The following is a 27,526-nucleotide window of genomic DNA, read 5'->3' as shown; positions in this document are numbered from 1 at the left end:
TCTCTTTTCCAGAAAAGAGACCTATGCTAAAAGGCTCCAGTGTTACCAGATATATGTCCTGAACAAAGGTCCTGCTAAGCATGGAAAAAGAGATCATGTCCCAGTGATACCTGACCAGGCATCTGTCATAATAAAAGCATTAGAATATTCTTCAACTCCAATGATTTTTGTACAACCACTACAATGTGACTTTGTGACAGCAGTCAAAAGCCAACCTATGAGAGGAATTAATTTGCTTAATTTAATTAATTGGTCACTGTTACCCATTAAAGCAGTTTTGATGAGCACTTTAGAGTCCTTCCAGGATTAGAGACAGTTAGCTCTGATTCATTTTTGTTATTTTTCCAAAATAACTTAAAATAAATGAGCAAAATTGTGAAAAATTTGGATACAGAATTATTTGCAAAAGTACGTTGGTAAAGGTGGCCACCATGAGCCAGGGCTGAGCCAAGCCACCAACAGTGTTAACAGCACTGTCTATTGCTCTAATCTACAACGATGATGGCTCAAGCACATTCTTAAGTCAGACATTTAATGGAGATTTAAATATGAATAATTTCTAGTTTGCCAGATTTCCAGTACCTAGATGATAGCTACATACTTATGATTTATAAAGGCAGATGTTATAAATCTCTAGGTCAAAGTGGACTGTGCTAATTCAGCATCCAAAGCACTAGCGCTCATGTTTCCACTGACCTTCCTGTGACACAGCACATGGTTTCACTTGTCCTTTCTTATTTAGACACGTGGGAACTCAGCACCAGGAAATGTGAACTACAGAGACGAGTAATGAAGTTCAATGCTGAATCTCAGTTTTTGAGATAAGAAATTTATGTTAAGTCTAAACTTATGCTAAAGTGCTAACTTCCTCCACAATAGAAACATTCAGACTAGACATTTACGAATGATACTGAAAGCCTGGAGTGATAAACAAAGCACAACTCATGGTTACCATATTTACACATACTCTTTGTTGTGTTTCAGTGCCACATGATCTGATTCAAAGTAATAAACATCAGGGTCATCATCCTCCTCTTCCGCAGGGTGCTGACTGGCACTCTCTTTGGCAGACGGCAAGGGTCCAACATTCATTGTGGCCTCTGAGGGTGACTCACTTAGTCCTTCACTTCCATGGTTTTGAGAGTCACAACACAGAACCTTTTCACTTTGAGAAATTTCAACAGGATTTGTGGGAGACTGACTTACATTATCACTAACAGTTGTGTGCATTTCACTGGGACTGAGATTACTCTCCTCAAATTGTCCATTTTCCCTGTAAGGAGATGTGTTCTTAGTGGGACTACCTCTGGTTGGAGCTGCCCTTCGAGGCGAAGTTCTCAGGGTATACCGGTGCTCTTGCGGTTCGGATAAAGGTGTCATTTGCGCTGAAACACAGTCTGGTGTAGAGGACGGTTCTGGCTCTGCGGAGACTGGCATGCTTTCGGGATCTGTGTCCAGAGGGTCCCTGCTGTTCTCATCACACTGCTCTCTTGAGACACCGCTATCTCCCACCACATCTACTTCCTCCTCAGAATCTCTTAAGGATGACTGAATTTCAGAAACAGGGCCCACGGCTGGCTCAGCAGTCAGCTGATTCCGACAATCAATGGGGAGGCAGGCAGTTACTAGTTTGGGGTCCTCCGACTTGATTTGCACTTCTGACTTTGTGCAAGGCACGAGATGCTCTATACAACTGTCCTCCTTCCTACTACCAAATAACACTTGAGACTGCATTTCTGAATCCCCATTTCCAGCTACTGATTTTTCCTGCAACACATAGGAACCAGTGCTATTTTGTTTAGTGTTCCCATCAGGCTGACAGTCATCACAGTTTATAACAGCCGAGTCACTGTCGTCAACACCATTGACAGTCAAACAGCCCGTGATTTCTTCGACTACCGCAGCATTAAGTGGCCCTTCCTCACTGACATTCACCTTTTTAATTTCCCTTTTCTCACAATCATCCAATATAAGACATCGACAAGCTCGTTTAGTCCCTTGAAACTCTGCATCATGGTCCACTACTGTCCTCTGGTCTACCGACTCCTTGTCTGGTTTTACAGGCGACTCTTCCTCTGAGCTGTTTGAGGCTTCAGCTCTAGAACAGCGTTTAATGTTCCTCAGGACGGGCGCTGCTGGCTCTGTCTGCCTTCTTTCACAACTCTCTAAGGCCTGCCTTTCTAGGTCATCCTTCTCGGAAGAGGAGAGTCTTCTTTTCCTAGGGCTTACCCACGCTTCTCGCGCACTCTGCTGTTTTACATCACAAGTTCTTCCACTAGCATTTCCCTTCTGAACTGGCACAGGCTCTGGTCTCTTCTTTGGTGATCTTGATCGTACTTGAGAATGAGAAGAGATCTCTTCTGGGTGAGCAATGCTACGATTCCTTAAAGTTCTACCACAAAAAGATTCATCCAAGCCGTTTAACCCCACTGTTGATCTTGTAACGCGAGCAGACCGGGAAGCAGCCATACTCTGGCAAGTCCCTACCATACGGGCATCATGGTCCACTCACTGGGAAACCTTCAAAATGTAAACAAGATAATGAGAAAAAGGTAATAGTTAATATATCTAAAACAAAAGTATAAAGTTACAACTTTTTATCCAAGTATAGCCATTATTAATAAATAATGGGACAAAGATTATTTTATTAAAATTTCCAATAATGACATTAATAATAGCTAACAGTTAAATACCATTTTTTACGTTCATGTTTTTACTCGATGTTTATGTTAAACACCCTGCACTCCCTGAAGTCTCACAACTCACAGGTACAGCTATTGTGCCTACTTTACAACTGAGGAGACTGAGGCACAGACAGCCTCAACAATCTACTGACAACCTATATATAGCCAGCTCACACAGAACTCTAGAGACCAAGTTCACTGTCTCTGTCTCTCAGAAATGATGAACCTAACATACGATTCCATTTTGGTTATTAAAGTAGCACTCTTAAAGTTATAGATCAGCTAGTTGTTATAGAACATATTTCTAATCAATCTGTGGTTTTTACTAAAATGGTTTTCTGTTAAGTCCCCTGATAACAAGCTATGGCATATTGCTATGAACTTTCTGTAATTAAACTGTGGCCTGAAGTCGCAACACTAGCTTGCACTGGCTAACACCACAACCAACCAAAGCTCTAGTTTCTAGAGAAAGGCATATCACTACACGAAAGCATTCTGAGGAGACAGAAAGCAAGAGCTGCCTTCAAAAAGAAAGAGCCACTTCAGAAGTAAGGAGTATCATCTCACATGTCACATGTGTGTGTATTTACACACACGACACACACACCCATTTTCTTCTTCAAGGTTCTGTATGTAGGGCAGCATATCTTTAGCTCACTGTGTGGAGGTGAGTGAATTTTCTGGCAGGAATGCTTTGAACCTACTGAGAGAAGTCGGAAGCCTACGGGGAAATGTCCTCACTGATCCACCTGGGTAAACTCGGAAAGAGCTAGTGGCGTTTTCCAGGTCTCCGTCCCCTTCCTCGCCTTCTGCTGGTTTTCTTAGATATTTTGTCACTTCACTTGCTGCTTAACAACTTCAAGAGGGGCACAGAATGGTAAATAAAGAAAGGGTCGACAACAGCACAACAAGCCCACCATGCTCGCCTGCCTTCCAGTGGCCTCCCTCATACAGACCCCTTTCATCTAACACCCTTTTATCCGCCCCCATGCAAGTCAAGCACATTCCCTTCTAGGCCTCAGCTGCACTACCTAATACTGGAAACACTGGAACTACAGAAGAGCACAGCAGCTTGCTGCACAAGACACAGAAAAGAAAACTGCTGCCCTATTTCTGGCTGCTGACAATGAGCTAAGGAAGAAAAGTACTCTGTGAAATATGCGAAGTCGGTTGAACTCGGGTTTGTTTTGAAGCAGGGCATGCTTTAAAATCCTTAAAACAGCATTACTCGCTCTAGAGAATTTCCTGGAGATCAGCTTAACAGTGAGCAGGTAGGCTCCGTCAGAGCAGACAGCGCTCACATGAACTGCACTACCTAGAGATCTAAGTTAGTTTTCTAACAGCTTGCCATCAAGAAAACAGTTCTGCTTTATTTACAGGTAATAAATACTGATCAGTTTCTACTTCCAATCAAAATAAATAAGTTAAACTTTAATGTGTTAAAAGAACACAAACTGAAAAATTTTAAAAGCAATTTATTTCTTTGATGTATCAAAGTCTGGAGTTCTCAAAGTTGAAGGTTATATATTAGTATCTATGTAAATATGAATGTAAAATTAAAAATAAATTAATTTTCTAAGCAAACTATAAAATATAATACAAATTTAATTATCTTCATAACTTGTGATTGATTAAGCTTTATTTTTCAATAACTAATGCCCATTAAAGGCTTATAACCCCCAGAAGAAATTTCAGTTAACTGGCTCTCCTTAACCATTCTTCTCTTTCCATACCAATCTGAACAAGATGCAAAACCTTTCTCTGTAATTTAACTTCCACAAAAGAGAGTATTGAATCAGACATACTGATAATTATTTTTAAAGTATATGTATATATGTATGAACATAAACGTGTGTATGTACACACAAATATAAATGAAAACCACTATCAAAGAGTACCTATGAAAGCCTGTACTTTTATGATTCCAGTTATAAAACTAAAATACTGATCAGAACCAAAGATTAAGTCTATTTCTGTGTCTTTTGTTCCCCAGAAAAGGCTTTAGTTCCATCCATTGATTACATTAAAGGCTAACCACTAGGCTGCAATTATCAAGAAGCTCTTTTGGGAGAGGACTAATAAACGGTAAAAAGGAAGGAAGGAAGGAAGGAAGGAAAGAAGGAAGGAAGGAAGGAAGGAAGGAAGGAAGGAAGGAAGGAAGGAAGGAAGGAAATATGTGTATGTTTTCGGGGGCCAACAAGAAGAGCTCATCTGACAGTGAGTATTTTCTGGTATTTCAAACTGCTGTAACCATACAGCCCGAGAGTTCACACTAGAAGCATGTCCTGAAGCTTGCTAGAAACTGACTTGCATTTGGTACTTAGAACAGAAAGGGGAAAAGGCGAGAAAAAAGAAAGAACTGCAGAATCTTAGCCCCTGCCCAACAATTCGCACGTGCTGGAGTAGGAAAAACACTGAGATGCTGCACTCCGGCAGCAGCCTAACAACGACATTCAATCATAAGGTGGCAAACCAAATTAGATACATAATTCTCTTTAAGATTTTACTACATCATAATGATTAAAACAAAACATTATAAATAAGGCCATGATTGCTTTGGCTAAAGAAGCATTAAACAGAGTGCAAAACTACCTTATACACTTCAAGTAAAAATCTAGTCAAATTATGAAAGCCCGAGTTTAAAACAAAACTGTTATATTTCTTCTTCTTTCCTATTTTTACATAAGCATATATGAAGTATACATACATTTTGCAATTATCTCATAAACTGAACGTAAAAGCCATTAATCAATAAGGGACTTTTAATCAAGTATGTCTACATGATTCCAACCAAATCTCAATATTGTTGTGCCAAGTTTATTTATTTAGCAAAGTAGTACAGACTGAAACTGTTATTTTCCTTATTTTAGCTAAATACAAAGTCACTAAAGAATCCAACGAAAAGGTTTGGTCATATAATTATATCCTTGCTAAATATGAAGTTGTTATGGGAATAGAAGTGAACCTATTTGCCAACTAGCTCAGGAACACCCTTAATAATATAAACTAAGAGACACCTGGTGAAAGCCTTAGCCACACCCATTTGTTAAGAGAAACTGTATTATTATAGTTTTAGAATTAAGGGAAACCTGAGTTCACATTTTCATGGGGGCAAATTGTACCCAACCCAGTAAGAGACTAAACTCCGTCCTCTGTTACCAAGCAGCTGGTGAGCAGCAGCATTTCCAGTGAACAAGAAGAGAACATGAGCCATCACTAGAATCAGCACACTTTATCCTGCATGCCCCATCCTCCTAAGCTTTCATACTACTCAAGAGAATGAAATGGGCCAAGCAACCAAACTTTTTCAGCCTGTCCAGAGCTTCAAACTTCCCCTAAATCCACACATCCTAACTCTTATCAGACTTCCTCTGAACCACCTTCCCCTGAATTTGAATCTACTTTCATAAAAACTATAAAATTCTGAAACATTATAGCTCTTTCTGATCATGAGCCTCCAGTCCTAGTGACTACACCCACATTACTGAATCAGAACCAAAAGAAATAGGACAGACTAAACGACAAAGGCCCACCCACTAGAAACAAAGCATGCTGCAGCTAAGCTTTACTTAAAAACTATCCCTAGTACAGTGCCTGTAACCGCCATACTGGAGCCTCTGGCCCCTGCTCTACTCACCAAGTGTCCCAGTTTACTTTAGGAGTTGAGGAATTGGCAATTAACACCAATATTATTTAATTTTTATTATGTAGCTCTGGCTGTTCTGGAACTCACTATGTAGAGCAGGCTGGCCCTTCAGCTCACAGAGATCCACCTGCTTCTGCCTCCTGAGTGCTGGGATTAAAGGCATAGTATGCCACCACGCCTAGCTAACACCAATACTATCATCATATTAGTTTTATTAAGTGAACAACACCTAGAAAACTGGTCATAATACCCATATATTTTCAAGTACAAAGGTCAAAATCAAAGAAAAAAAGCGAGTAACGGTAACCGAGAGGTGTCACCAGTATGATTTTCTGCCTGTCTGTAGCATAAGCTATGCTCAGGCTTTGTTTATCATGCAAGTCTGAGATGTAGTTTTTGAGACAGGGCCTTGCAATGCATCCCGAACCGGCCTTAAAACTCTAACAATCCTCCTGTGTCCTGGTGGTAGGATTACAGGTGCAAACTGTGACACCTAGTCACACAACTCTTTTAACAGACATATCAGTTCAATTGGATGATTATCACTCCATTGGAGCAGGAGAAAACCTGTGACCCTATTCACTCAATGCAGTGAAAAGTTAATAGTCACCTCTTTGAAGTCTGAAAACTCTATCATGCAGTTATATACAAAGAGATCTCTTCTTTGTTATCAAGAGAGATAACAGATGATTGACAAAACAGAGAGCCATATAGGAAGACAGAACAGATTCAAATGAGTACACACTTAAAAGAACTGAGACGTCAAAGACTTTCACACTGCTCCTCAAAATATGTATATTTCAGACAGCTTTAGTGGTCTAGTCTCAAGATACCAATAGTCATTTCATTTATCCATTTGTTGAGAAAAGAGAAATGGAAAAATATTTAATCTTCAGTCTGTACAGCTTGAGAATGCCATCAAACAGCAAGGCAGAGAAAGGAAGATGGAAAATAACATGTCTCCTCCCACCAAAATAAATAAAATCAAACTAAAGTTGTTTTCGCTACTGCACAGCTGAGTGACTTACCTGTATAAGTGAAGATCTATCATTGTGGAAACATTCCTTCTTTTCCTTATATCCTAAGCAGACGAAGCTATGACCTACAACAGAGCTTACGCTTCAGGTTCTCGGCTTCGGCCTCCAAGAATGCTAGAACCTCTTAAACGTCTCTCTTTAAAATAAAATGATAAAGAAGTATTAAATAAGGAAGTTAACTTAGGCTAATGGTATACTGATTACAGAAGTACACAGAGGCAGCAGTATCTTTAAGTGATGTTTTGGTGCTTCCTGGCTAAGTAGCCTCAAGGGCATTTAGCAAATGAGACGAAGCTTGAAGAAACTTGAGACAACACAAATCCTTACAAATAACTCAATTATTAATTTAAGTAAAATATGATTCAGCCCTTTCTTGCAATTTGCTCTAATCAAAGGCTTTTCCCCCCCTCTTAAAGATGACCATATAAAGAATTTCTAGAGGATTTCCTAGACTTAGGACTGAATAAAAACAAAACCCGTGGGGCTAAGTTTACGCTGAGACTCCTCTGTATCCTAGCACATATGTGAGCCCCACTAACAGGCTCAGAGTCAGCTACTAACTGAAGCTTCTGCTACCTTTACCCATATGTATTTTCTGTTTTTTTCTTTTTTAATTTTTTTATTGGTGGTGGTGTTGGTTTTTGTTTTTGAGACAAGGTCACCCTACACAGCCCTGGTTGTCCTGGAACTCAAGCTGGCCCTAAGCTCGGATACCCTCCTGGCTCAGTCTTCCAAGTATGGGGTATTATTAAAAGTGTGCACCACCATATCTGGCCATAGAGATTCTCCAATAAGAAAAAAGCCAAGAGTTAAATGAATTGGATCGATATGCATGATGTGAAATCCAAATCAATGAAAAGTTCAAAAAAAAAAAAAAAGAAAAAAAAGAAAAAAAGGAAAAAGTTTCCTGAGTTAAATACTAAGTCTGATATTTTAATTAACCTAGTAACATTCCAATTCTTGGCATATTATATAACTGCAGTTTTACTAGTATGTTACGACATCTTTTTCAAAGACCACATGCTCTAGCTAATTGGGTTATTAGGAATGACCATCTGCAAATAACAGTACTAGAAAAAAGGCAAGCAAATGTTTATGACTAACCTTGCCACTTTATTTTAAGATTAAACTAGATATTTTTAGATGGATACTATTTTAAGTGAAGTATTGTAATTAAGGACTGGTGCAATTACCAAATCTTATAAACCAGGGCTCTATATAGTAAAAATGAATAGATTACTGCTAAAGGTGATGGACTTGGTCTATTTACGTATAGCCGACAGAAACTAAATAAGTATTAAATGATCCAATGCCGCTATGCTCATTTTAACACACATAATAAGCTTTTCATTACTATAATATAGTATTTTGCTGGTTTGTGTGTATGTTTTGTTTTGTTGAAACAGGGTCTCACTTGTACAGCCCAGGCTAACATAACTCACAGAAATCTACCAGCCTCTGACGCCTGAGTGCTGGGATTAAACATGTGAGCCAGCACACCTAGCCTGTTGTTTGGTTTTATGAGATAGGGCTTCCAGTGGCACAGACTGACCTCAAACATCCCTATGGTTGCTGAACTTGAACTCCCAAGGGATGGGGTTACGAGTGTGCACAAATAATCATGTCTGCTGTTCCTTCTGCTGGTTTTCAGACAGGGTCTTTTTATATCACCCTGGTTGTCTGGAACTCAGGATGTAGATTAGACCTAATTTTGCCTCCCAAATGCCAGGATTAAAGGTCTGCACTTCCAAGTCCAGCACTTCTGTAATATTTAAAGTAGATTTTTTAAAAAACTTTTTCTCTTCAAGCTTGCATTCTCATTCTAATATTTGTAGAACTGACTCTAGGGCTGGAGAGATGGCTCAGCAGCTGGGAGCATTGGCTGCTTTTCTGGAGGTCTTGAGCCACCAGAACCCACATGGTGGCTCACAACCATCCATAACTATAGTCCCATGAAAACCATACCCTCTTCTGGTATGCAGACAAAACACTCAAAAACATGAAATTAAAAAATTAAAATAAAAAAGAATTGTACTCTAGTATATATTTTTACCCTTGAAATTCCTTATTAATCTTCCTATTTACATTAATAAAATATTATGTAGGAAGAGATTGCTTCTCAGAGAGGAGCAGAGGTACAACGTACCAACTATGAATGCAACCTCTCCTTATAAATTCTACAGTAGATAAAGTAGAAAACCTGCTATTTTCCCCTCTTTTTGTTTAAGGCTCTAAATTAGCATGAATAATGGGCGCACAGGGAAAACATAATCCTACAAAATGTAAGCTTGACTTGAAAATCCAGCCTTATACTAAAGACTTCAACTCACGACTTCCCTGCCCTCCCCCAGAAGTCCATCAGAACACAGAGCAGACAGTCCACAATGTGGCAGCCACCATCAGGACACTGAAGGCCACAGCACTCTGAAATCGCAGCCACACGGCGAGTCATTTCTCAGGAGGGCTCACTACAGAGCATCCCTCACCGTACTTGCCAATCAGGAATACAGCTGACTTCTCATGTGCGACAGGCTCTTGTGCACACTGCAAGCCTGACACACCAAAACCACACCAGCCAATGCCTTCCATCTCACAAGCCTTCGGGAAGAGTGCATTCTTTTCTCACCTGGGGAAGGGTTCCGCCCAGTACTGCGTTTACGTGTCATCACTGCTCATGTCCACGTTACAGAGACTCCAGGAAGTATTTATACGGCTGTACTAGCACAGCTTGTTATCTGTGAAGGGAAATCACAAGACGGTCACTATGATGTCACTATTTACAGACTTGTGGATAACAAACATCTCAAGATACACATAGCACACACCATCCCGAGTTCCTTAACTGATTCCCTCTATTTACCATGACACACATCACCAGAGCCAGAGCATCTGCTAACACTCTTACACACTTACCCAAGATCAAGTATTCCCAATTTAAACTCCTGCAAAGCAGAGGGCCTTAAAGACATATCTCATTTTTGAAGTTCATTATCAATCAGACATTAATAAGAAAGCACCTTCTGGTGTTTTATGATATTTACACAGAGAAAGAAACCCTGTAGTATTATGTTTTTACTCTTTTGAGGAGCCCGCCACTCAGCTCCAAAAGAATCACACACAGAGGCTTACTCTTCCTTATAACTGCCCGGCCTCAGCTTGGCTTGTTGCTTGACAGCTTTTACTTAACTTCTATTACCCTGCCTACCCTTCCGCCTGAGCTTTTCTGCTCTCTTCTGTTAATCTTACTCTTACTCCGTGGACTGCTGTGTCGCTGGATGGCTGGACTGTGATGTCCTCCTCCTCCTTGCGCTACTACACTGAAAATCTCCCAGATTTCTCCTTCTATATCTTCTGCCTGCCAGCTCTGCCTACCCTTGCTCCTGCCTCGCTATTGGCCGTTCAGATCTTTATTATATTAGACCATCAGGTATTTTAGACAGGCAAAGAATCACAGCATTACAGAATTAAAAACAAATACAACATAAACAAAAGTAACACACCTTAACAAAACCCAGACTCAAAAAAAAAAAAAAGGAAAAAATTTACAGCAATGGATGAGACACAGGACCATTTGGGGGGTGGGAATGGGAGGAGAGAAGGGAATGGAAACCATTTAGTAAAAAAATTTACTAAAAAAAAAAATCTTAAAAATAAGGAAAAAAAGAAGAAATCCATGATACTTAGAACCTGACAGGGGCCAGCAAGATGGCTGAGCAGGTGAAAGTATGAAAAAACACACAATAAATGTGAAAAAAAAAAAAGAATGGCGTGATGGGCCAGGAGGATGGCACTGTTATACCATGCTGCCACACAGACAGAGGACCTGGGGCTGGAGCGTCAAGAGACAGGGAGATGGATGGTGTTGATGGCCTGCAAGCCTGCCAGTCTGGTAAGGCTCCAGGTCCAGTGAGTGACTCAATAAGGCCAATGGCAAGTGAAGAAGACATCTAATGCTGGCCACAAAGAAATGAAGTGGGGCGGGGGTAGGGGGTGTCTTGAGTTTCTCTTAAATATAACCTGAAAATTCTTGCCAGCTGTTCAGGCCTACCCAGTTTGGGTGCTGTTCAGGACAGGAGCAGAGCACTTGCCTACCATGCAGGAGACCCTAGGTCTAATGTGAGGCATCACACACATACACACGCTAAGCACACATGCACATGTGTACACATGGTTCTATTATAGCAGCCTTACCATAGACTACACCCTCTACAAAAGTAATCTATCAGAATAAACAGGAAATTAATGACAAAACAAGGTGAAGCTGAGTGTGTGGTAGCTGACTATACCCAGCACTGGAGGTCTAATTAGGCAAAGAATACATAGATCCTGGCACCCTGGACACAATGAAGTCCTCTCTCAAAATAATTTAAGGGGCTAAAGAAGTTCAATGGCAAAATATGGACTTAGCAGGTGTGGAACCCTGAAGTCAAATCTCAGCACCCTCAAACAAAAAAACACCCCTAAAATGCAGCTATACAAACCTTTCTTGAATACGAACTAAGTTACCACACTCAGTAGTGAGCGCCTACTTAGGAGGCAGAGCAGCAGGAATCCTGGTAAACATTGCACTTCAAAAGCAAAATCTTAAGTCATTTCAATCATTGTATCAGTGTGTCTGTGTGTGACTTATGCTTATTTCATACATACCAAAGAAAGATGCCTACAATGTCATTCCAAATCCCCACATGATAGAAAAGTCAAAGAGCTATATAGAAAAAAATGTAGGTAACCATGCACCTGTTTTGTGGATAACAGAATTGTCAAACCAGGTTTGGTGGCACACACTTGTAATCCTAGGTAAAGACAGGAGAGTAAGACAGCCTAAGCTACAAGAGACCTTGTTTTTAAAACTAAAGGAACACTCATTCACCTTCGTGATACCCTTCCTTTCTTCTCATTGATTTCAAAGTCAGGCATTCCACACAAACACACACACACACACAAAATGTTGCATTACTGAAGCAAATAAAATACTTTTGAGTTACAATGACATTTTCCATTTGAATTCTTTTAGTAATAAGTTCTAGGCACTTAAAAATTAGCTATTTGTCTTTTAAATGCACAAAATAGAAACAAGCTATGTAAGCCCTGTTCTTAAAGCCTTATTTTATTCGATCCTTGCTACAAAGCTCCGGTTGTTTGCCTGTACTAATAAATTCATGGGCTATTCAAGCAAATCTAAAAACCAATCTTCACTGCAAAGAATTCTCTTCTCCACTACTTGCCATGAACACTAGAACTACTGTGCTCATGATACACAAGTCCTTCAAAAAGGCTACAGCAACTTCCCTAAAAATACTGGCTCTGGTCATAAAGCACAGGGATAAGCACAAACACTATTAAAGATAAACCGCAAAATCCAGGCTAAACTAATAACTTGAGTTGCAAGATACTGCAATATTGTGTTGTTAAAGGCTTGGGGGGAGAAACTCAAAAGGTTGTACTATAGACTCATTTTTAATACCTGATTCTCTACTTATTCTAAGTAAAAATAGTAAATACATAGTATGATTTTTATACAGTCAACTGTAAAAAGCATAGAATAATGGTCAAAGATATTTTTAAACATTTTTCTTAGGCATTCTTTCATAGTCACTTCCCATTTAAAAAAAATTACTACTTGGTATTAAAAAAAGCCTGACCTAAAAAAGCCTACTCTCCTGGTTCCCTGGAGTTCAAAGCCACAGGTTAAGTAGGATTCCTTTATAGGTCCAGAAATACGGTTCAGCAGAGAGGAATATCAGACCCAGAAGCAGAGAGATGTTTCATTTTCTGTCACTGCTAGTCACTTTGCCTACATTCATTTCTTCATCTGTAAACTGCGGACATACCACCTGCCTCCACCTCAGGGAACTACTGTGGAGCGCTTTTGTGAGTCAGGTCTAGACACTAGTAGTGTACAAAGCTTCATTCTACTTGAGGACATCTCAATGCAGGCCACACATCATCTCAGAATGATGGTCATACTTTGCGCCAGCTTCTGTACGAAATAAAGACTGCCAGAAGATTTGAAAGTAAAACAGTCCCACTGGTCAGCCTTACAGACCAGATTACGGTAACATACACCAGTAGCCATAATGACACGCACCTTTAATCCCAGTAGTCACACTAGTTGCCATAGAAACTGGGCAGTGCATGCCTTTAATCCCAGCCCGAGAGAGGATTATAAAATGGGAAAGACAGCTCTTAGGCGCAGCCTCCTTCTAAGATTCCAGGAGGTAGGATCGCCATTTCAGACTGAAGTCAAGGTAAGAGCCAGTGACTGGCTGTTTTGCTTTTCAGATCGTCAGGTTGAACCCCAATTTCTGACCCTGAGTTTTTAATTAATCCTGATTCAAGCTTCCTCTGAAACTTCACAGTGTCCAGGACCCAACTGAGAGTGTTCGAAAGACTATTTCTAGACCACAGCCACTCACACTGAAAGGGACAACAGAAACCTTCATGCCGTCAAATACACAATGTACTCTCCAATTGTTTCTCTTCTGTAACAGCCACCATGGTCATTTTCATATGCAGGTCTTCGTCATCACTCGCGTGAATCACGGAACATCACCAGTGCTGCCTGTGAATCTGTTAAACTCTAGAGTCACCTGGGGACAGGACTGAGCTGTCTGTGGAGGATTACCTTGTATTAGCTCAAGATAGATGGGCCACATCCTAGGCTGGAGACCCTAGGCTACAGAAAGTAGAGAAAGCATGCTGAGCGGTGGCATGAATGTGGTCATTGCTCTCTCTGTGTGGCTGGGGACACGTCACCACCTGCTCTAAGATCCAGATGCCTTAACTTGCCCTACCATGATGGGCTGTACCCTAAAACCGTGAGCTAAAGTCACCCCTTTCCCCTGAAGCTATGCAGTAGGAGTATTTACCGCATCAACAAAGAATGAAGAGAACTGCTTTACATGTGGTCCTGGACGCCGTTTGCCAAGGAGGGAGGCAGCATGAGACACACACCTGCCCATGTCCCTCTCCTAAAACTTTTTCCAAATCTTTGTTTAGAGTCAGGGTTTCTCTGTGTTTGGAGCCTGTCCTGGAACTAGCTCTTGTAGACCAGGCTGGCCTCGAACTCACAGAGATCCGCGTGCCTCTGCCTCCCAAGTGCTGGGATTAAAGGCGTGCGCCACCACCACCCAGAGAACCAGGTTTTCAAGCACAGCTAAGTATCAGAATCACCTAATGAAATACAGAGAGAGGGAGGTTTATAGTTCTACAAAGGTGGAATTTAATCTAAGTGTAATATATTTTTGTAATTTTTATAATTTCAATTTTTATATGAAACACAGGTGTATATAAAGAAAAGCACACAAAGCCAAGTATGGTGACATATGCCCATAGTCCCAGCAGTCAGACTGAGGCAGGAGAGTAAGAGTTCAAGGTCAGTACAGTTATATAATAATGAGATCTCAGAAGTTGTTTGGAGCAGTGGAACAATATAAACAGAAGCCCTGCACTAAGCTCAGGCACTTAAGAGTGATGCCAAGACGACTGGAACCCAGTGGCAAGAGTAAAGAATCGTGGAATAAATTTTCAGTCAGCCAGGTTCTAAACTAGCCTTGTAGGCTATGGCAGAAATCTATTCTGTATTTGACACGTTTCTTCATTTCCCAAATGTTAATTCTATTACAGAATTAGAAAGATCACAATCTAATAAATACTTTTCAAAGATTATATTGGCTCCTGTATAAACTCAGACTCATGCCTAACAGGAAAGAAATAATACAATAATATAGCACAATACAAAACATGACTGAAGGAATAACAAGTTTTAAGTAGAAAAATGCCATGATTTAATTTTGTCACTCACTCACATCCATTCAACAAAACAAACTAACTAGGGCCAGCTATGTTCTTGGTGGTGGTTTGGGCTTTGCAATTACAAAGGCAAAAATCCCAGGCTTTCACAAAGCTTATACTGAAATATAAGCAAACAAGATATATATTACCAGACACTTCTGGTAGACACTCTGTATGCTGTTCTATCATAAACTGCATAAAAATATGCTGTTTTGGCTTGAGAAGGTCTCTACAAATAACAACAATAGTAATAACAACAATAGAAAGACAACAGATGACTGAAGAGTAACACCATGCCAAGGAGTTCCCTCTCGCGAGTCAATTCTTTAACTAAAAGCAGGCATAGTTTGCTGGGCACAGTAAGGACTTGGGATTTCCTGAGTAGGACAGAAGCCACTGGGAAACTTCGGATCAAAAAAAAACAGCAAAATGAGTTAGGCAGTGGTGATGCACGCCTTTAATCCCAGCACTCAGGGAGGCAGAGGCAGGAGGATCTCTGTGAGCTTGAGGCCAGCCTGGTCTACAGAGTGAGCTCCAGGACAGCCAGAGCTACAGAGAAACCCTGTCTCTGGAAAAAAAAAAAAAATAGTAACTCAATTCAGTTTTAAAGTATTCATTCAGATTGTGATCTGGGAAACAAACTGTACCCACCAAAGAGTAGAAAAAAAATAAAAATTATAGATGGCTTATAAGCTCATTACTGCCACAGCAGAAGCACTGGCCAAGTTTTCAGTGGGAGAGCTAGGAAATTACCCACTTCACTTTAGATGTGAAAGACAAGCCTAAGAGAACTCACAATGCGCAGGAGAGCAGCTCCGAGACTGGAAGCTAACACTCCTACTGGTCAATGCTCTTCCAGGGTCTACTCTCACAACCGCACCATGATTCCCTTTGTTGAAGGCTCGCCTAAGTCTAAGTCTCAGCTGTACACTTCCTTTCGGAGCTTCAGATCCATATAGCAAACTTCCTGCCAGTATCAAACTCCAAATTCCATTCACACGCCAAGCACCGCCTCCCTTCAGTTCTAGAACCTTCCTAATTAAGGGTGGCATTGCAGAGCGCCCTCCGTTCCCAACGGAAGCCCTGCAAAGGAGCATGTGGTGAAGACTGACTGCTGCAAATGTGTGGGCGCCAACATGCTGTATCCTCTTCCACCACACGGGACCAGGGTCCAACTAAAACGTCAAGCTGGAAGCAGGGGCCTTCTCCGGCTGACCCATCTAGCAGCCCAAAGTAACCTTTCCATTCTTTTTCCCGTCACCCAGCCTACTGAACACCATACACAGACCTAACTACCCAAGCTAACGCCGGCCACAAAGTGAAGAGAACCACTGTTCTGGCTTGAGATAGAGTCTCCCTAGGTAACCCAGGCTGGCCTCAAACTTAGTTCTTCTTTCCTTGTCTCCTGAACGATGTCACCATGCCCAGCTTCTGAAGAAAATAATTAAATCTGCTTTCTCTCAAAGGTCAGTTCTCCAGAGACAAACATTCTCCTTCAGGCCTCTGTTGCCATCTTTTGCTGTACTTCTCAGTCTCCTCCTTTCCTGGGGAGGCATTTTACAGTTACTCATCAGACTACGCTAGTGGGATGTAAAGAATCTCACATTCCTTTAACTCTGTTCCCACACAGGTTGTGATTGTTCTTACCTGAGCCTAGACTTCAAATCTCTCCTCCCCACAATGGGAAGAGTCTGTGTACTCACGCCATCAGCACTTTAAACTCTGGGGAAACTGAGGCAAGGTCCTTTCTGCTTTGTTTTAGAGACAGTATCTCACTATGTAGTCCTGGCTAGCCTGGAAATCACAATTCCACCTTTGGAAAGTCATGTGCCACCATGCCCGACTTGACAAAGCCCTTTCCAAGGGCCCTATGAAACCTTTTCAGTCTACCACTGCCATTTACTGGCCAATGTCTCCCATCTCAAGCAAACTATCCTATTTTCCAGGCTTTTACTATTCCACACTCCTATTTACCCTAGGTGGTTTATTTCTGTGGTTTTCTCTACACAACTGCCTTAACATCCCACATACAACCAACCGATGTACCTAAGTAAATCTCATCCTACTTTTTTCCATTTCATAACAACAAATATTATTGTTTCCTGATACGTATCAAGCACTTAACACAGAAGGGCCAGGGTCAGTGAGATGTCTCAGCAGGAAAGGTGCTTGCCTGCATCCCACATACTGGCAGGAGGGAAAGTGGTTCTCCTCTGATCTCCACAACTGTGGCATCCACCCCACTCCAAAATGTTTTTTAAAATAATTTATTATTGCCGGGCGGTGGTGGCGCACACCTTTAATCCCAGCACTTGGGAGGCAGAGGCAGGCAGATCTCTGAGAGTTTGACGTCAGTCTGGTCTACAGAGCTAGTGCCAGGACTGGCTCCAAAGCTACACAGAGAAACCCTATCTTAAAAAATAAAAACAAGGGGCTAGAGAGATGGCTCAGAGGTTAAGAGCATTGCCTACTCTTCCAAAGGTTCTGAGTTCGATTCCCAGCAACCACATGGTGGCTCACAACCATCTCTAATGGGGTCTGGTGCCCTCTTCTGGCGTGCAGGCATACACACAGACAGAATATTGTATACATAATAAATAAATAAATAAATATTTAAAAAAAATAAAAAATAAAAACAAAACAAAGAAAAAAAATATACATATGCACCCTATATCTCATTTAGGACCCATTGCAATTACTATTAGACCTCTCAGTTCACTGCTGAGTCACAATGAGAGGTTAACTCAATCAAGGTTCAAGATCAGAGAGCAAGTAACCCAAGACACAGAGATGGGTTTAACGTTGTAGGGCTGGAGACTTCAGTCTGAGTTCACTTAGTCTCTCAAACACCAGAAAACACTCCACCACCTTCCTGTGGTTTCCGCTCCCCACATGATGGCATAGCCTTTAACCATACCCAGATTACTTTCTGTAGCAAGTTTCTCCCCTTACCACAGTGCTGCTTTCTCTATGGTCATTATATGGCACCTCCTCCTCAGATTCCTTCTAGAAAGCTCTACAACAGAGGACACAGGGTCTCGCATTACTCAAATACCCAAGTATCAATCAACAAATGAACTTTAACAGCTTAACACGTTAGATGCAGTTGGGTTCCAAGCCTGTCATCCTAGCATTGCAGGGGGCTGAGGCAGGATCATTACTAGGACTCTGAGGGTAGTCCAGACTAATCTATAGTTTGTCTGTCTCAATAAATACTGATGAGGTGGCTCAGTGAGTAAAGGTGCTTGCCATCACCTGATAACCTGAGTTTGCCCCTTGGGACACAAACGGTGAAAAGAAAGACCATATACCATGACATACAATGATATATGGTCACACGCACAATTTTAAAAAAAAGAAAAAAGGAGCACTCGGAACAGCACTTAACATTTATCATACACTGTGCGCTGACTGCCCTCTATGTCTTTCTTCTTCTCCATGAGCATTTGTGTCAGTGCTGAGAGAGCTGAAGCGGGTGTCTGTGATCTTGGTGCCAGTGGGTATTAAAGCAGAAATGCGAGCTCAGGAAGGCCTGTCACTCACGGGAAGAGACAGACAAGTCAGTGAATGGTACCTGTAATCAAATGCTACTTGTTATTGAATTCTGGGAGATGCTGAAAAGGGTAAACTTGGGAACAGTAGTATGGAGCTTAGCTTTTTGTTTTGTTTTGTGTCAATACAGAAATTTTGACTGTAGACAAATTTGGTTTTTACAGTTGCTGAGGACTGAATTAGGGCTTTGTGCACGCTGGGTAAGCTCCTTACTCTGGGCTACACTGGGTCAGAAGAGTGTCATATTCGTTTGCGAGCCACCTCCAGCCCCTATTTTCCTCATTCATTTAAGGCAGTGGTTCTCAATCTTCCTAATGCTGTGACCCTTTAATACAGTTCCTCACGTTGTAGTAATCCCCAGCCATAAAATGATTTTGCTGCTCCTTCATAACCATAATTTTGCTACTATTAAGAATGTAATGTAAATATCTGATATGCAGTATATCTGATATGCAATCCCAGAGAAAGGATCATTTGACCCCCAAAAGGCGTTGTGACCTGTGTTTTAAGGGAACCTGTGGTTGAGAATCACTGGTTTAAGGCAAGGAAAACACTATTACATACAATTGCCCTGAGTACTAAATAAGATAAATTATACCAAGGAGCAAAAGCACTATAGCACAAATTACTAAGTGTATGCAATAACTGTTAGTATGAACTATGTATGACAGCTAGATACTATATTCATTTTTTAAAGCCGTCAAAAATCTATGGTTGGCTGGGCATGGTGGCACATGAATTTAATCCCAGCACTTGGGAAGTGAAGGACAACAGATCTCTGTGAGTTCAAGACCAGCTAGAGTTACATAGTGAAAGCCCATGTCAAAAATGAAACAAAACACAAAACATCACTTTTCAGACTTTCATTACTCCCATTTTAGACTAGAAAACATTATTTAACTACTGAAGGAGCAGCAGAGTCTTGGGAGTGGTATAGTTGTTACTTTTACATATTATTTAATGTTTTTAAATTAAAGTATAATTGCATTATCATCTTACAAATATTTTTTAAAAAATTTCACACAATGTATGAACTCCTTCCCTTAACCCCTCCCAGGTCTACCCCCACCTCCCTACCTACCTCCAGGTTTGTCTTTTTAATTTAGGGACCGACCCACCAACTTAAATTTCTGTGGTGCGTAGCTTCTGAGTACAGGAACCAACTCTGGGACGTGCTCAATCTAGCAGGAGCCACACCCACATAGAAACTAGCTCTCCCCCAGAAGCCATTAACTCCGTCTAGCTCCTTAGTTAGGGCTGGAGGCTCCTGAACTAACTGGCTTGATCTTGTAAGCTCAAGGTCGTAAGCAGACAACAAAGCTGTTCTGAGTTTGCAGGTGCACAATAAGGCCTTTCCCAGAAGAACGCACATCGTCTGGGCACAGTCTGTGCTGACTTCCTCCCAGTGGCTGGAGGTGCATCAGGAACACTTTATACCACTGCGGTGAAGATTCTGAGCAAAGCCCAGTACAAGGATAAAGCGAGGACTAAACAATTTAAACAAAGACATAAACTGAAGTCAGTGTCCTCTGAAGACTCATTCCCTATCTCTACTAATACAGAAAACAGCCATCTACTATCCAGGAGTGCAAGGACTGAACAGTCAGCCATAGGCCTGGAAACTCTATAAGCCTACTAGCTTATCTTCTAGAAGGTTTAAGAGACAAGCCAACCAATCAGGTAATACAGATAATTGATCAAAATTGAATTCCTCTTCTCTGGAGTCACCTTTCCTTTGACTAGGGTTAGTCAGCTTCATGCCCTCAGGTAGTTAGGACCTGGAGAGGTCAGTAGGGATAAACCATGAAGTAGGTCTGTACCTGAGTCTCTCTAGGCCTTGATGCTGGAGTTCTCAGCCTCAAGATATGGGGTGGGGGGGTGTTTAAGTCCCCCATCCTATGGTTTTGTTTTAGTCTCTTGACTTAAGTAAGATGGTAGTTAATGAAACAATATTAAATTCCTGCCAACCTTTAGTCAATACATCCATTAACCTATCAACATACATCCTTACTTTATGTGGATTTCTATTTAAAGATACCTTATTTAACGTTGCTGACTCATTCATTAACACTGAACACAGGCGGTAGCCATAAAACTCATACCTGAATAAAGTTCACTAACGTGATTCTCATCGTAATCTCATATTCGCACACTAGACAGCACTTCAGCTCTCTGTACGTGTGCAGTGTAGGAACAGAGCGGAGGGCCAATTCACTGAGACACATACACCTCAGTCACTTTAAAACACGCTCAGGACATGATACAGTTAATAATGGCACAGAAACCCTGATGTGGGATTCTCCTCTGAATGCTGTGAATACCATTGGTTAATAAAGAAACTGTCTTGGGCCTGCGTAGGGAATGGAGGTAGATGGGGAAACTAAGCTGAACATGGGAAGAAAGAAGGCGGAGTCAGACAGAAACCATGTAGCCCTGCTGCTGGAGACAGTCGCTGGAACTTTAGCCGGTAAGCCACAGCTACGTGGCAATACACAGATTAATAGAAATGGGTTAAGAAATAAGAAGATAGAGCTAATGGGCCAAGAAGTGATTTAATTAATACAGTTTCTGTGTTATTATTTCAGGACAAAGGGATCAGAAACTAACTAGCGGCCTCCTCCAACAAAACCCCAAATAAACATTCAAAGCTGTCTATAAAGGGACTTAAAGATTGTTTAAGGTATAAGATAAATCTCTATTTTCTGACAATTGACCTGTCAGGGAAAAAAAAGAAGGCATTTCCCAATGGCATTTGATTTAAAAAGCAAAATAACTCAGAAATTATCACAAGTGTAAGTCACAAAAGTCTTGCATCTAGAAGGGCACTCAGGAGGCTGAGAAGACACTCAGTAAAGTGCCTGCTAAGCAAACGAAGATCTAAGTCCAATTCTAGCACCCACACAGAAGGTCGGCATGCTGGCACATGCTGGCAAGCCCAGCACTAATGAGGCAGAGACAGGAGGCTTTCTGGCCAGTCAATATAGTTTAAGAGGTGAATTCCGGGTCCAGAGAAGAACGTATCTCAAAAAATGTAATAAGTACGTGGAAAGTGACCATGAAGACAGCTGATGTCAACCTCTGCCTCCTATGCACATTGTGCACACACGGAATATACACTCAAGACTGTCCGCGTCTGTTCAATTTACAGGCATTCTTAAATCACAAGGCATTCTCTTTCATGTTTTGACCTAATTTAAATAATTAAAAAATATTTTAAAATAGGAAGCCAAATATAACAGAGAATATGAGAAGGTAGAACATCTGAGTATACAGAGACTAGGACAGAAAGTATCAGTATCGATAACCTCAGTCTTGCCACAAGCAAAGCTCGCAAACACAAATTAAAGGAAATCAAGAAAATTAATGATTTAAAACTGTCCAAAAATGTCAGGATCACAAAACCTTAGGGTAGGCTAGGCATAGAGATACATAATCCCAGCAATACTAAGGTGGACAAGGCAGATCTCTTTTGAGTTTGAGGCTAGCCTGGTCTACATGGTTAGTTCCAGGATAGCTGGGGCTACACAGAGAGACCCCACCTCAAAGACAAACCTGTGGGGGTAAGGGGGTAATGTGTACATGAATCCAGATGCCTGAAGAGGTCAGAGGCATCAACGCTCTGGAAGCCAGAGCTGCAGACAGTTGTGAATCACCTAACATCGGTGTTGGGAACTTGAGTCAGATCAAGATCAGTGGGTGCTCTTAAGCACTAAGACCTCACTCCAGTCCCTTGATTTTGTTCATTTTAATGGGACTTTTAAAAACGATATTGCCTATGGAAAACAGCTAGCAGTATCCTGACTCTTAATCTGCTCTATGCAAACAATTGTTCCACAAATTCTTTATTAGCTCCTAGCAGGTCTTCCTTCCCTTCTCACTCCCTCAATAGTTCCTCCTCTCCTTTTGACACATCAAAAATCCTCCCTTAATTAAACAAGGTAATAGAAACAACAAAACAAATCTGCTTATTACAATTTCCCGTTCTTAATTCTATGTGTCCTCTGATGCCATATGGTGTTACCTGTGGCCATGTACTCAAAACTGGAAGAAGCCTGAGTCATGGCTCCAGTTCTCCCCCAAGCTCACCTCTCCTAAAACAGCTTTCAGAGCAGAGTCAGCACTACAAATATAGACCGCCAGCATGGACTCCTACTGGTCCAGCCTGATACTTCATTTGCTCAAGGAGGGAAGTGCTGTTTTGTGCTATTATCTGTTTCTGTGGATCATTTTGTAACCCTGGCTTGCCTGGAACTCCTTATGTAGATGTGGCTGGCCTCCAACTGAAGAGATCTACCTGTCCCTGCCTCCCAAGTGCTGGGACCAAAGACATGTAGCGCCACCCAAGGTGTAACTTCTTCAGACTGCTCACACAGCTTTCTAAACTCAATAGAACCTGCTGTCATTTCAGTGACACTGAACTAGTAAGAGTTATCCGTCAGTACTAACAACTAACACTGGTCATAATCATTGCCTATCTTTGTTCTGAACTTTCTGAAAACTATAACTAAAACTCCAAGCTGACACAGCCAGCCACTACTTATTAACTGAAACACTTCAGTTAATAGCTGCGAGTCATGGAAAAACATAGGCTTAGGAGTGACACGTGTCACCGTGTGACAAACCCTGGCTGCCCACTTCTACATCAGTAAGAACCAGCAGTACTCACAAGCCTTTGCTTTATAGATTCCAACTAGAATGTGCTAGGTTTATTTCTAAGGAAAATACAGATTAGAGATAAAGGAATTTGCTTCAACTTACAGGGCTAATAATGCTCTCTACATTATACCACCCAAGAGCATGACTACAAAGGGCACACCTGCCCACAAACAGGTGCTCAGTAATGACCCATTCCAGATCTCTCACTGCTCTCCACCCACCAGTGACCAGAACCCATGCTATACCAGCAACTCTTTTAAACTCTTTTGAAAGCTTTATTTGGGGCTGAAGCGATGTCTCAGCAGTATAAGAGCACTTGCTGTACTTCCTGAACACTCAGACAGCTCACATCCATCTGGGACTCCAGCCTCAGGGCATCTGATGCCCTCTTCCGGTGTCTGCAGCCATTGCATGCACATGACGCACACACATACATGCAGGCAAAATACACACACTTAAAAGTAGAGAAAATAATTTTTACAAAAGCTTTGTTCATTTTATAAGCATGAGTATTGTGCCTGATGCCTGTAGAGGTCAGAAGGTGTCAGGTACCCTGGAAATGTATGGTTCCAGATGACGGTGAACCACATGGGTGACAGGAACTGAACACTGGTCCTCAGCAAGAGCAACAACTCTCAACCTCAGAGACATTTCTCCAGTCCCAATTCTTTTCAACTTTTAAATTACCAGCAAAAAAAAAAAACCAACCTTATCAAATGCTATGATGATTTTCATTAGTAGTGTATTGTTATTTAATTAACAAACTAAAAATCTCAAAATTATGCCAAACACACTCTTTAAATTCTTTAGTGTTAAGAAGCCTCCTGCTCTGAAGCACGGGAGAAGACGGGGAAATCAAGGGACAGGGAAAGAAAGGAGTCCACCATCCCAGAGTCTAGGTGGCGTCTCTCAGTAGCTGAGAAGCAAATCCGGCAGTTAATGTTTGCTATAAAGGCTGCTAACACATCTCTCATATACAGATGCTTTATGCTAATGGAGCCATGACTAAGCTGGAGGGCTGAATATCCAGGGAGGGCCTCATTCCATTCCTGGACAGGGCCAGAGAATCTACAGATCAGTCTACAACAGGGTCTGAAGAGAGGTCAGGTTAAGAGTATCAGCTGCTCTTCCAGAGACCTGGAACTCGTAGCAGCAACACAATACCTCACAGCATTCTGTAACTCCAGTTTCGGGGGATCAGACACCCTCTTTGGCCTCCAAGGTACCCACATACATAAAATTAAAAAAAAAAAACTATTAACAGCAAAGATATTCTACTTTCCCATAAGCCCATGGGCTAGACTTCTACTTTATAATTCTATTAGGTACCTTTAAGGACATATCAGTGATAAGACAGCAATTTTCAATACAACCAAAATCCCACAAAACCCAGGAACTCACCTTGAAGATGCCCACACCCATGTGCTCCACTCCAGCAAGCCTTACTTTCTTCTGAGTACCCTTTTGGCCTATCTCTCATGCCAAAGCCTATGTTGTAACATCTTTAATGAAATCTACAATTCTGCTTCATTTCAGGCTAGTCCTGAAATTCCTCGAAGTCACAAATGCTAGCTCAGCGTGAGTCAAGGCTCGCTGCTGACAGCAGAGCCCGAAGAACCCAGGAGCTAAAAGATGGAATAAGTCAAGTATGGCGGGGCTGGTGACACAGTTCTGTCATCTCAGCATGGCACATAGGAGGCTGATGACAAGCTTAAGGCTAGTCTTGAGGCTAGTCTCAAAAAGCAAAACAACAAAAACTCTCAAACCAAGCAGGGTGCAATGCAGTGGTATACATGATCCTGCAGTTAGCAGGCTGGGGCAGATTTTCTATTCAGAACCACCTGGAACTATATAATGAAATTCCATCTCCAAAACAAAGTAAAGCAAACCAACCTTTTTAAGTGATTCATGAAGCATGACAAACCTTGAGAACCTGTGCCTTACAGTTACAAATTAATCAAAAAATTGATGGTCAAAGTAGGCTAACAGAAAAGTATGCAAGTCAAGAAAGGAAACACTGGGACTAGTTCACCAACACTAACATCTGTGGGCCAAGAAAGATAATACACATATGGAATCCTAACACTTGGGAGGTGGAGGCTACACAGCGAGTTTGGAGCCAGCCTGGGCATCATGGCCCCCACCCTAAGACATTTATGACTCGCTCAGGGCCAGTGTTTCATCACTCACCACACACATCCACTGAGACTGATGAGCAACTCTGTCTTCTAGTATCCGTAATACAATGTTCTCCTAAACGTTCCATCAAATCCAGACAGAGCTGGAGAGAGTTCAGCAGTTAAACCCAGTAATGAATCCTTCCTAATGACTTAAGAGAGCAGAGTGGTACGGGAAGACAAAAGGTCTGCCAGCTTCTGCTGTCAAAGCCGCACTTCCATCCGAAGGCAGGCTGAAAGCAACACTGACTTGGCATGGGTCTCCATGACTCGCACATTTGCACAGCAGCTTACAACGTGATTTTATAATCTGCATACAACCATGTGCATAAATATTTTGAATGCAGAACAGCTTTAATTTAAATTAGGACTTTTTCTTACTGGACTCTCTCAATAGTCTTTTAATAACTGAAGATTCTACAAGCAAACCCCCTAAAGCTGGCCCAGGAGTCTCTACTACCTGAGGAATTCCGAGAATGTAAAGCAAGCTTCCGAGTAATGAAAAGGCACTCGCTGGTCAGGGACGCTGGACTCGTCTTGAGAACAGAATGAAGTGGGGGTAGCTGAGTCCTGATGCAAGGCAGCAATGACAGAAACTCAAATACACTGTCTACTTACACTGCATTAGAGCAAACGTACTTCCTGGAAATGTCTAAACTGGTGCTGAGATCCCCATCTCAGGCTCCAAATGGAAGTGATGATAGAGTAGGCGGCCTCACAAAGTTAGCACAAGAAGCCAAGCACAACAAAGCACACATTCTACACTGAGATGGACAAAATTGTGTGGTCCTGGACATCAAAATTACAGGTTCCCCAGGGGAAGGAAGGAATGGCTAACAGGCAGAGGAAGGGTACAAGACTTTCTGAGCTTCTCAGTGATAAGATCCAGTCTGCTCAATCCGTGCAAATCCACTCAGCTGTGAATTTGTAAAAAACTTTCTGAGTGTCACACTTTACTGGTATTTACATGTTTAAAAAAAACAGGGCAGGGAAAAAACAAAACATCTCCCCAAGCAAAGAAATATTAATGTAAACAAACACAAAACTTAGTGGGATAGTTCACGTTAGGTGTAGTAAGTGGTAGAGCACTTGTGTGCCTAGCATGTGTGAGGCTTCGGGGGTGAGGAGAGGACAGGTCTGGAGTAAAGGTTGGATAGTATAGAAAATATTACAGCTAACTGTGGAAGCACAGGCTCATAATCCTAGCATTTGGGAGGAGGAGGCAGGAGGTTCAAAAAAATGTAAGACCAACCTTAAGCTATGTAGCAAGCTCGAGGAACAAGACCCTGGAAAGAGAGGGAGAGAGGAAAAGCATAAGGGACTTGTGTGTTTGGGAGGGTGGCGGTGCGGGGTAGGGGGAGAATAAAAAGATAAAGGACATAGATATACTCCTAGGTATGGTGGAGCAGAAAGTTTATTACAGATGAAAGGGAGAGCGGAGCCACAGGCAGAGACATCTGGGAGAGTCCAGAGTGAGCATGTCCCTGAGCCAGGCCATGTAAGTTGAGGGAGGGAAGGAAGAGTAGAGGACCAGGACACCAAGAGGGAAAAGGGTAGACAAAACGACCACGTAACCAAAATGGCTAGATTAAATAGGGAAAGGCAGCCCAGTCCTTGGGCTGGAGAAGTTTAGGGTACAGGGTAGGGATGACGGTCATTTCCTGTACTGGTAGGGATGGAGGGATACTGAAGAACATGGTGGGGCAGGTCTGCTTTGACATGTTAATAGACACCCTAGCTAGCCTATGTCCCAGGTTCCTGAGACCTAAGGTGGAAGTAATCATAAACTTAGAGATGTTAGTAAGGTAATTCCACAAAACATGTTTCCAAGAAACGTAATCTTGAAAAGTAATTCATCCATATGAACCCAAAGTGTTATTTCATTTCTCTTATGAAGAACATAAACTTGATTTTGTTTGCTTGCTTTTTGTTTCTCCGTGTAGCCAGGCTGTCCTGGAACTTGATCTGTAGGTCAAACTG

The 27,526-nt window shown here is 41.7% G+C and overlaps 1 protein-coding gene across 6 annotated transcripts in view; it reads right to left on the bottom strand.

Moving 5' to 3' along the window:
- Zzz3 (zinc finger ZZ-type containing 3) overlaps positions 1 to 27,526 on the bottom strand; it is a 69,870-nt gene that overhangs the window by 36,230 nt on the left and 6,114 nt on the right. For 4 of the 6 annotated variants that reach the window (XR_005283077.2, XM_038310896.2, XM_038310893.2 and 1 more), the window contains exons 2-4: positions 9,994 to 10,102; positions 7,359 to 7,503; positions 968 to 2,520 (exon numbers count right to left, since the gene is read on the bottom strand). Coding sequence is in view for 5 of the 6 variants with exons in the window: in XM_038310896.2 (XP_038166824.1) it covers positions 968 to 2,490 (1,523 nt within the window). In the remaining variant the exon portion in view is untranslated. Of the gene's footprint in view, positions 1 to 967; positions 2,521 to 7,358; positions 7,504 to 9,993; positions 10,103 to 18,113; positions 18,132 to 27,526 lie in introns of those variants that run through there. The other 2 variants (XM_038310895.2, XM_038310897.2) reach the window with 2 other exon arrangements.

Source organism: Arvicola amphibius, chromosome 14 (genome assembly GCF_903992535.2).
Source record: "Arvicola amphibius chromosome 14, mArvAmp1.2, whole genome shotgun sequence".
In the NCBI taxonomy this organism is placed as follows: domain Eukaryota; kingdom Metazoa; phylum Chordata; class Mammalia; order Rodentia; family Cricetidae; genus Arvicola; species Arvicola amphibius.
This window is presented reverse-complemented; position numbering and strand designations above follow the sequence as displayed.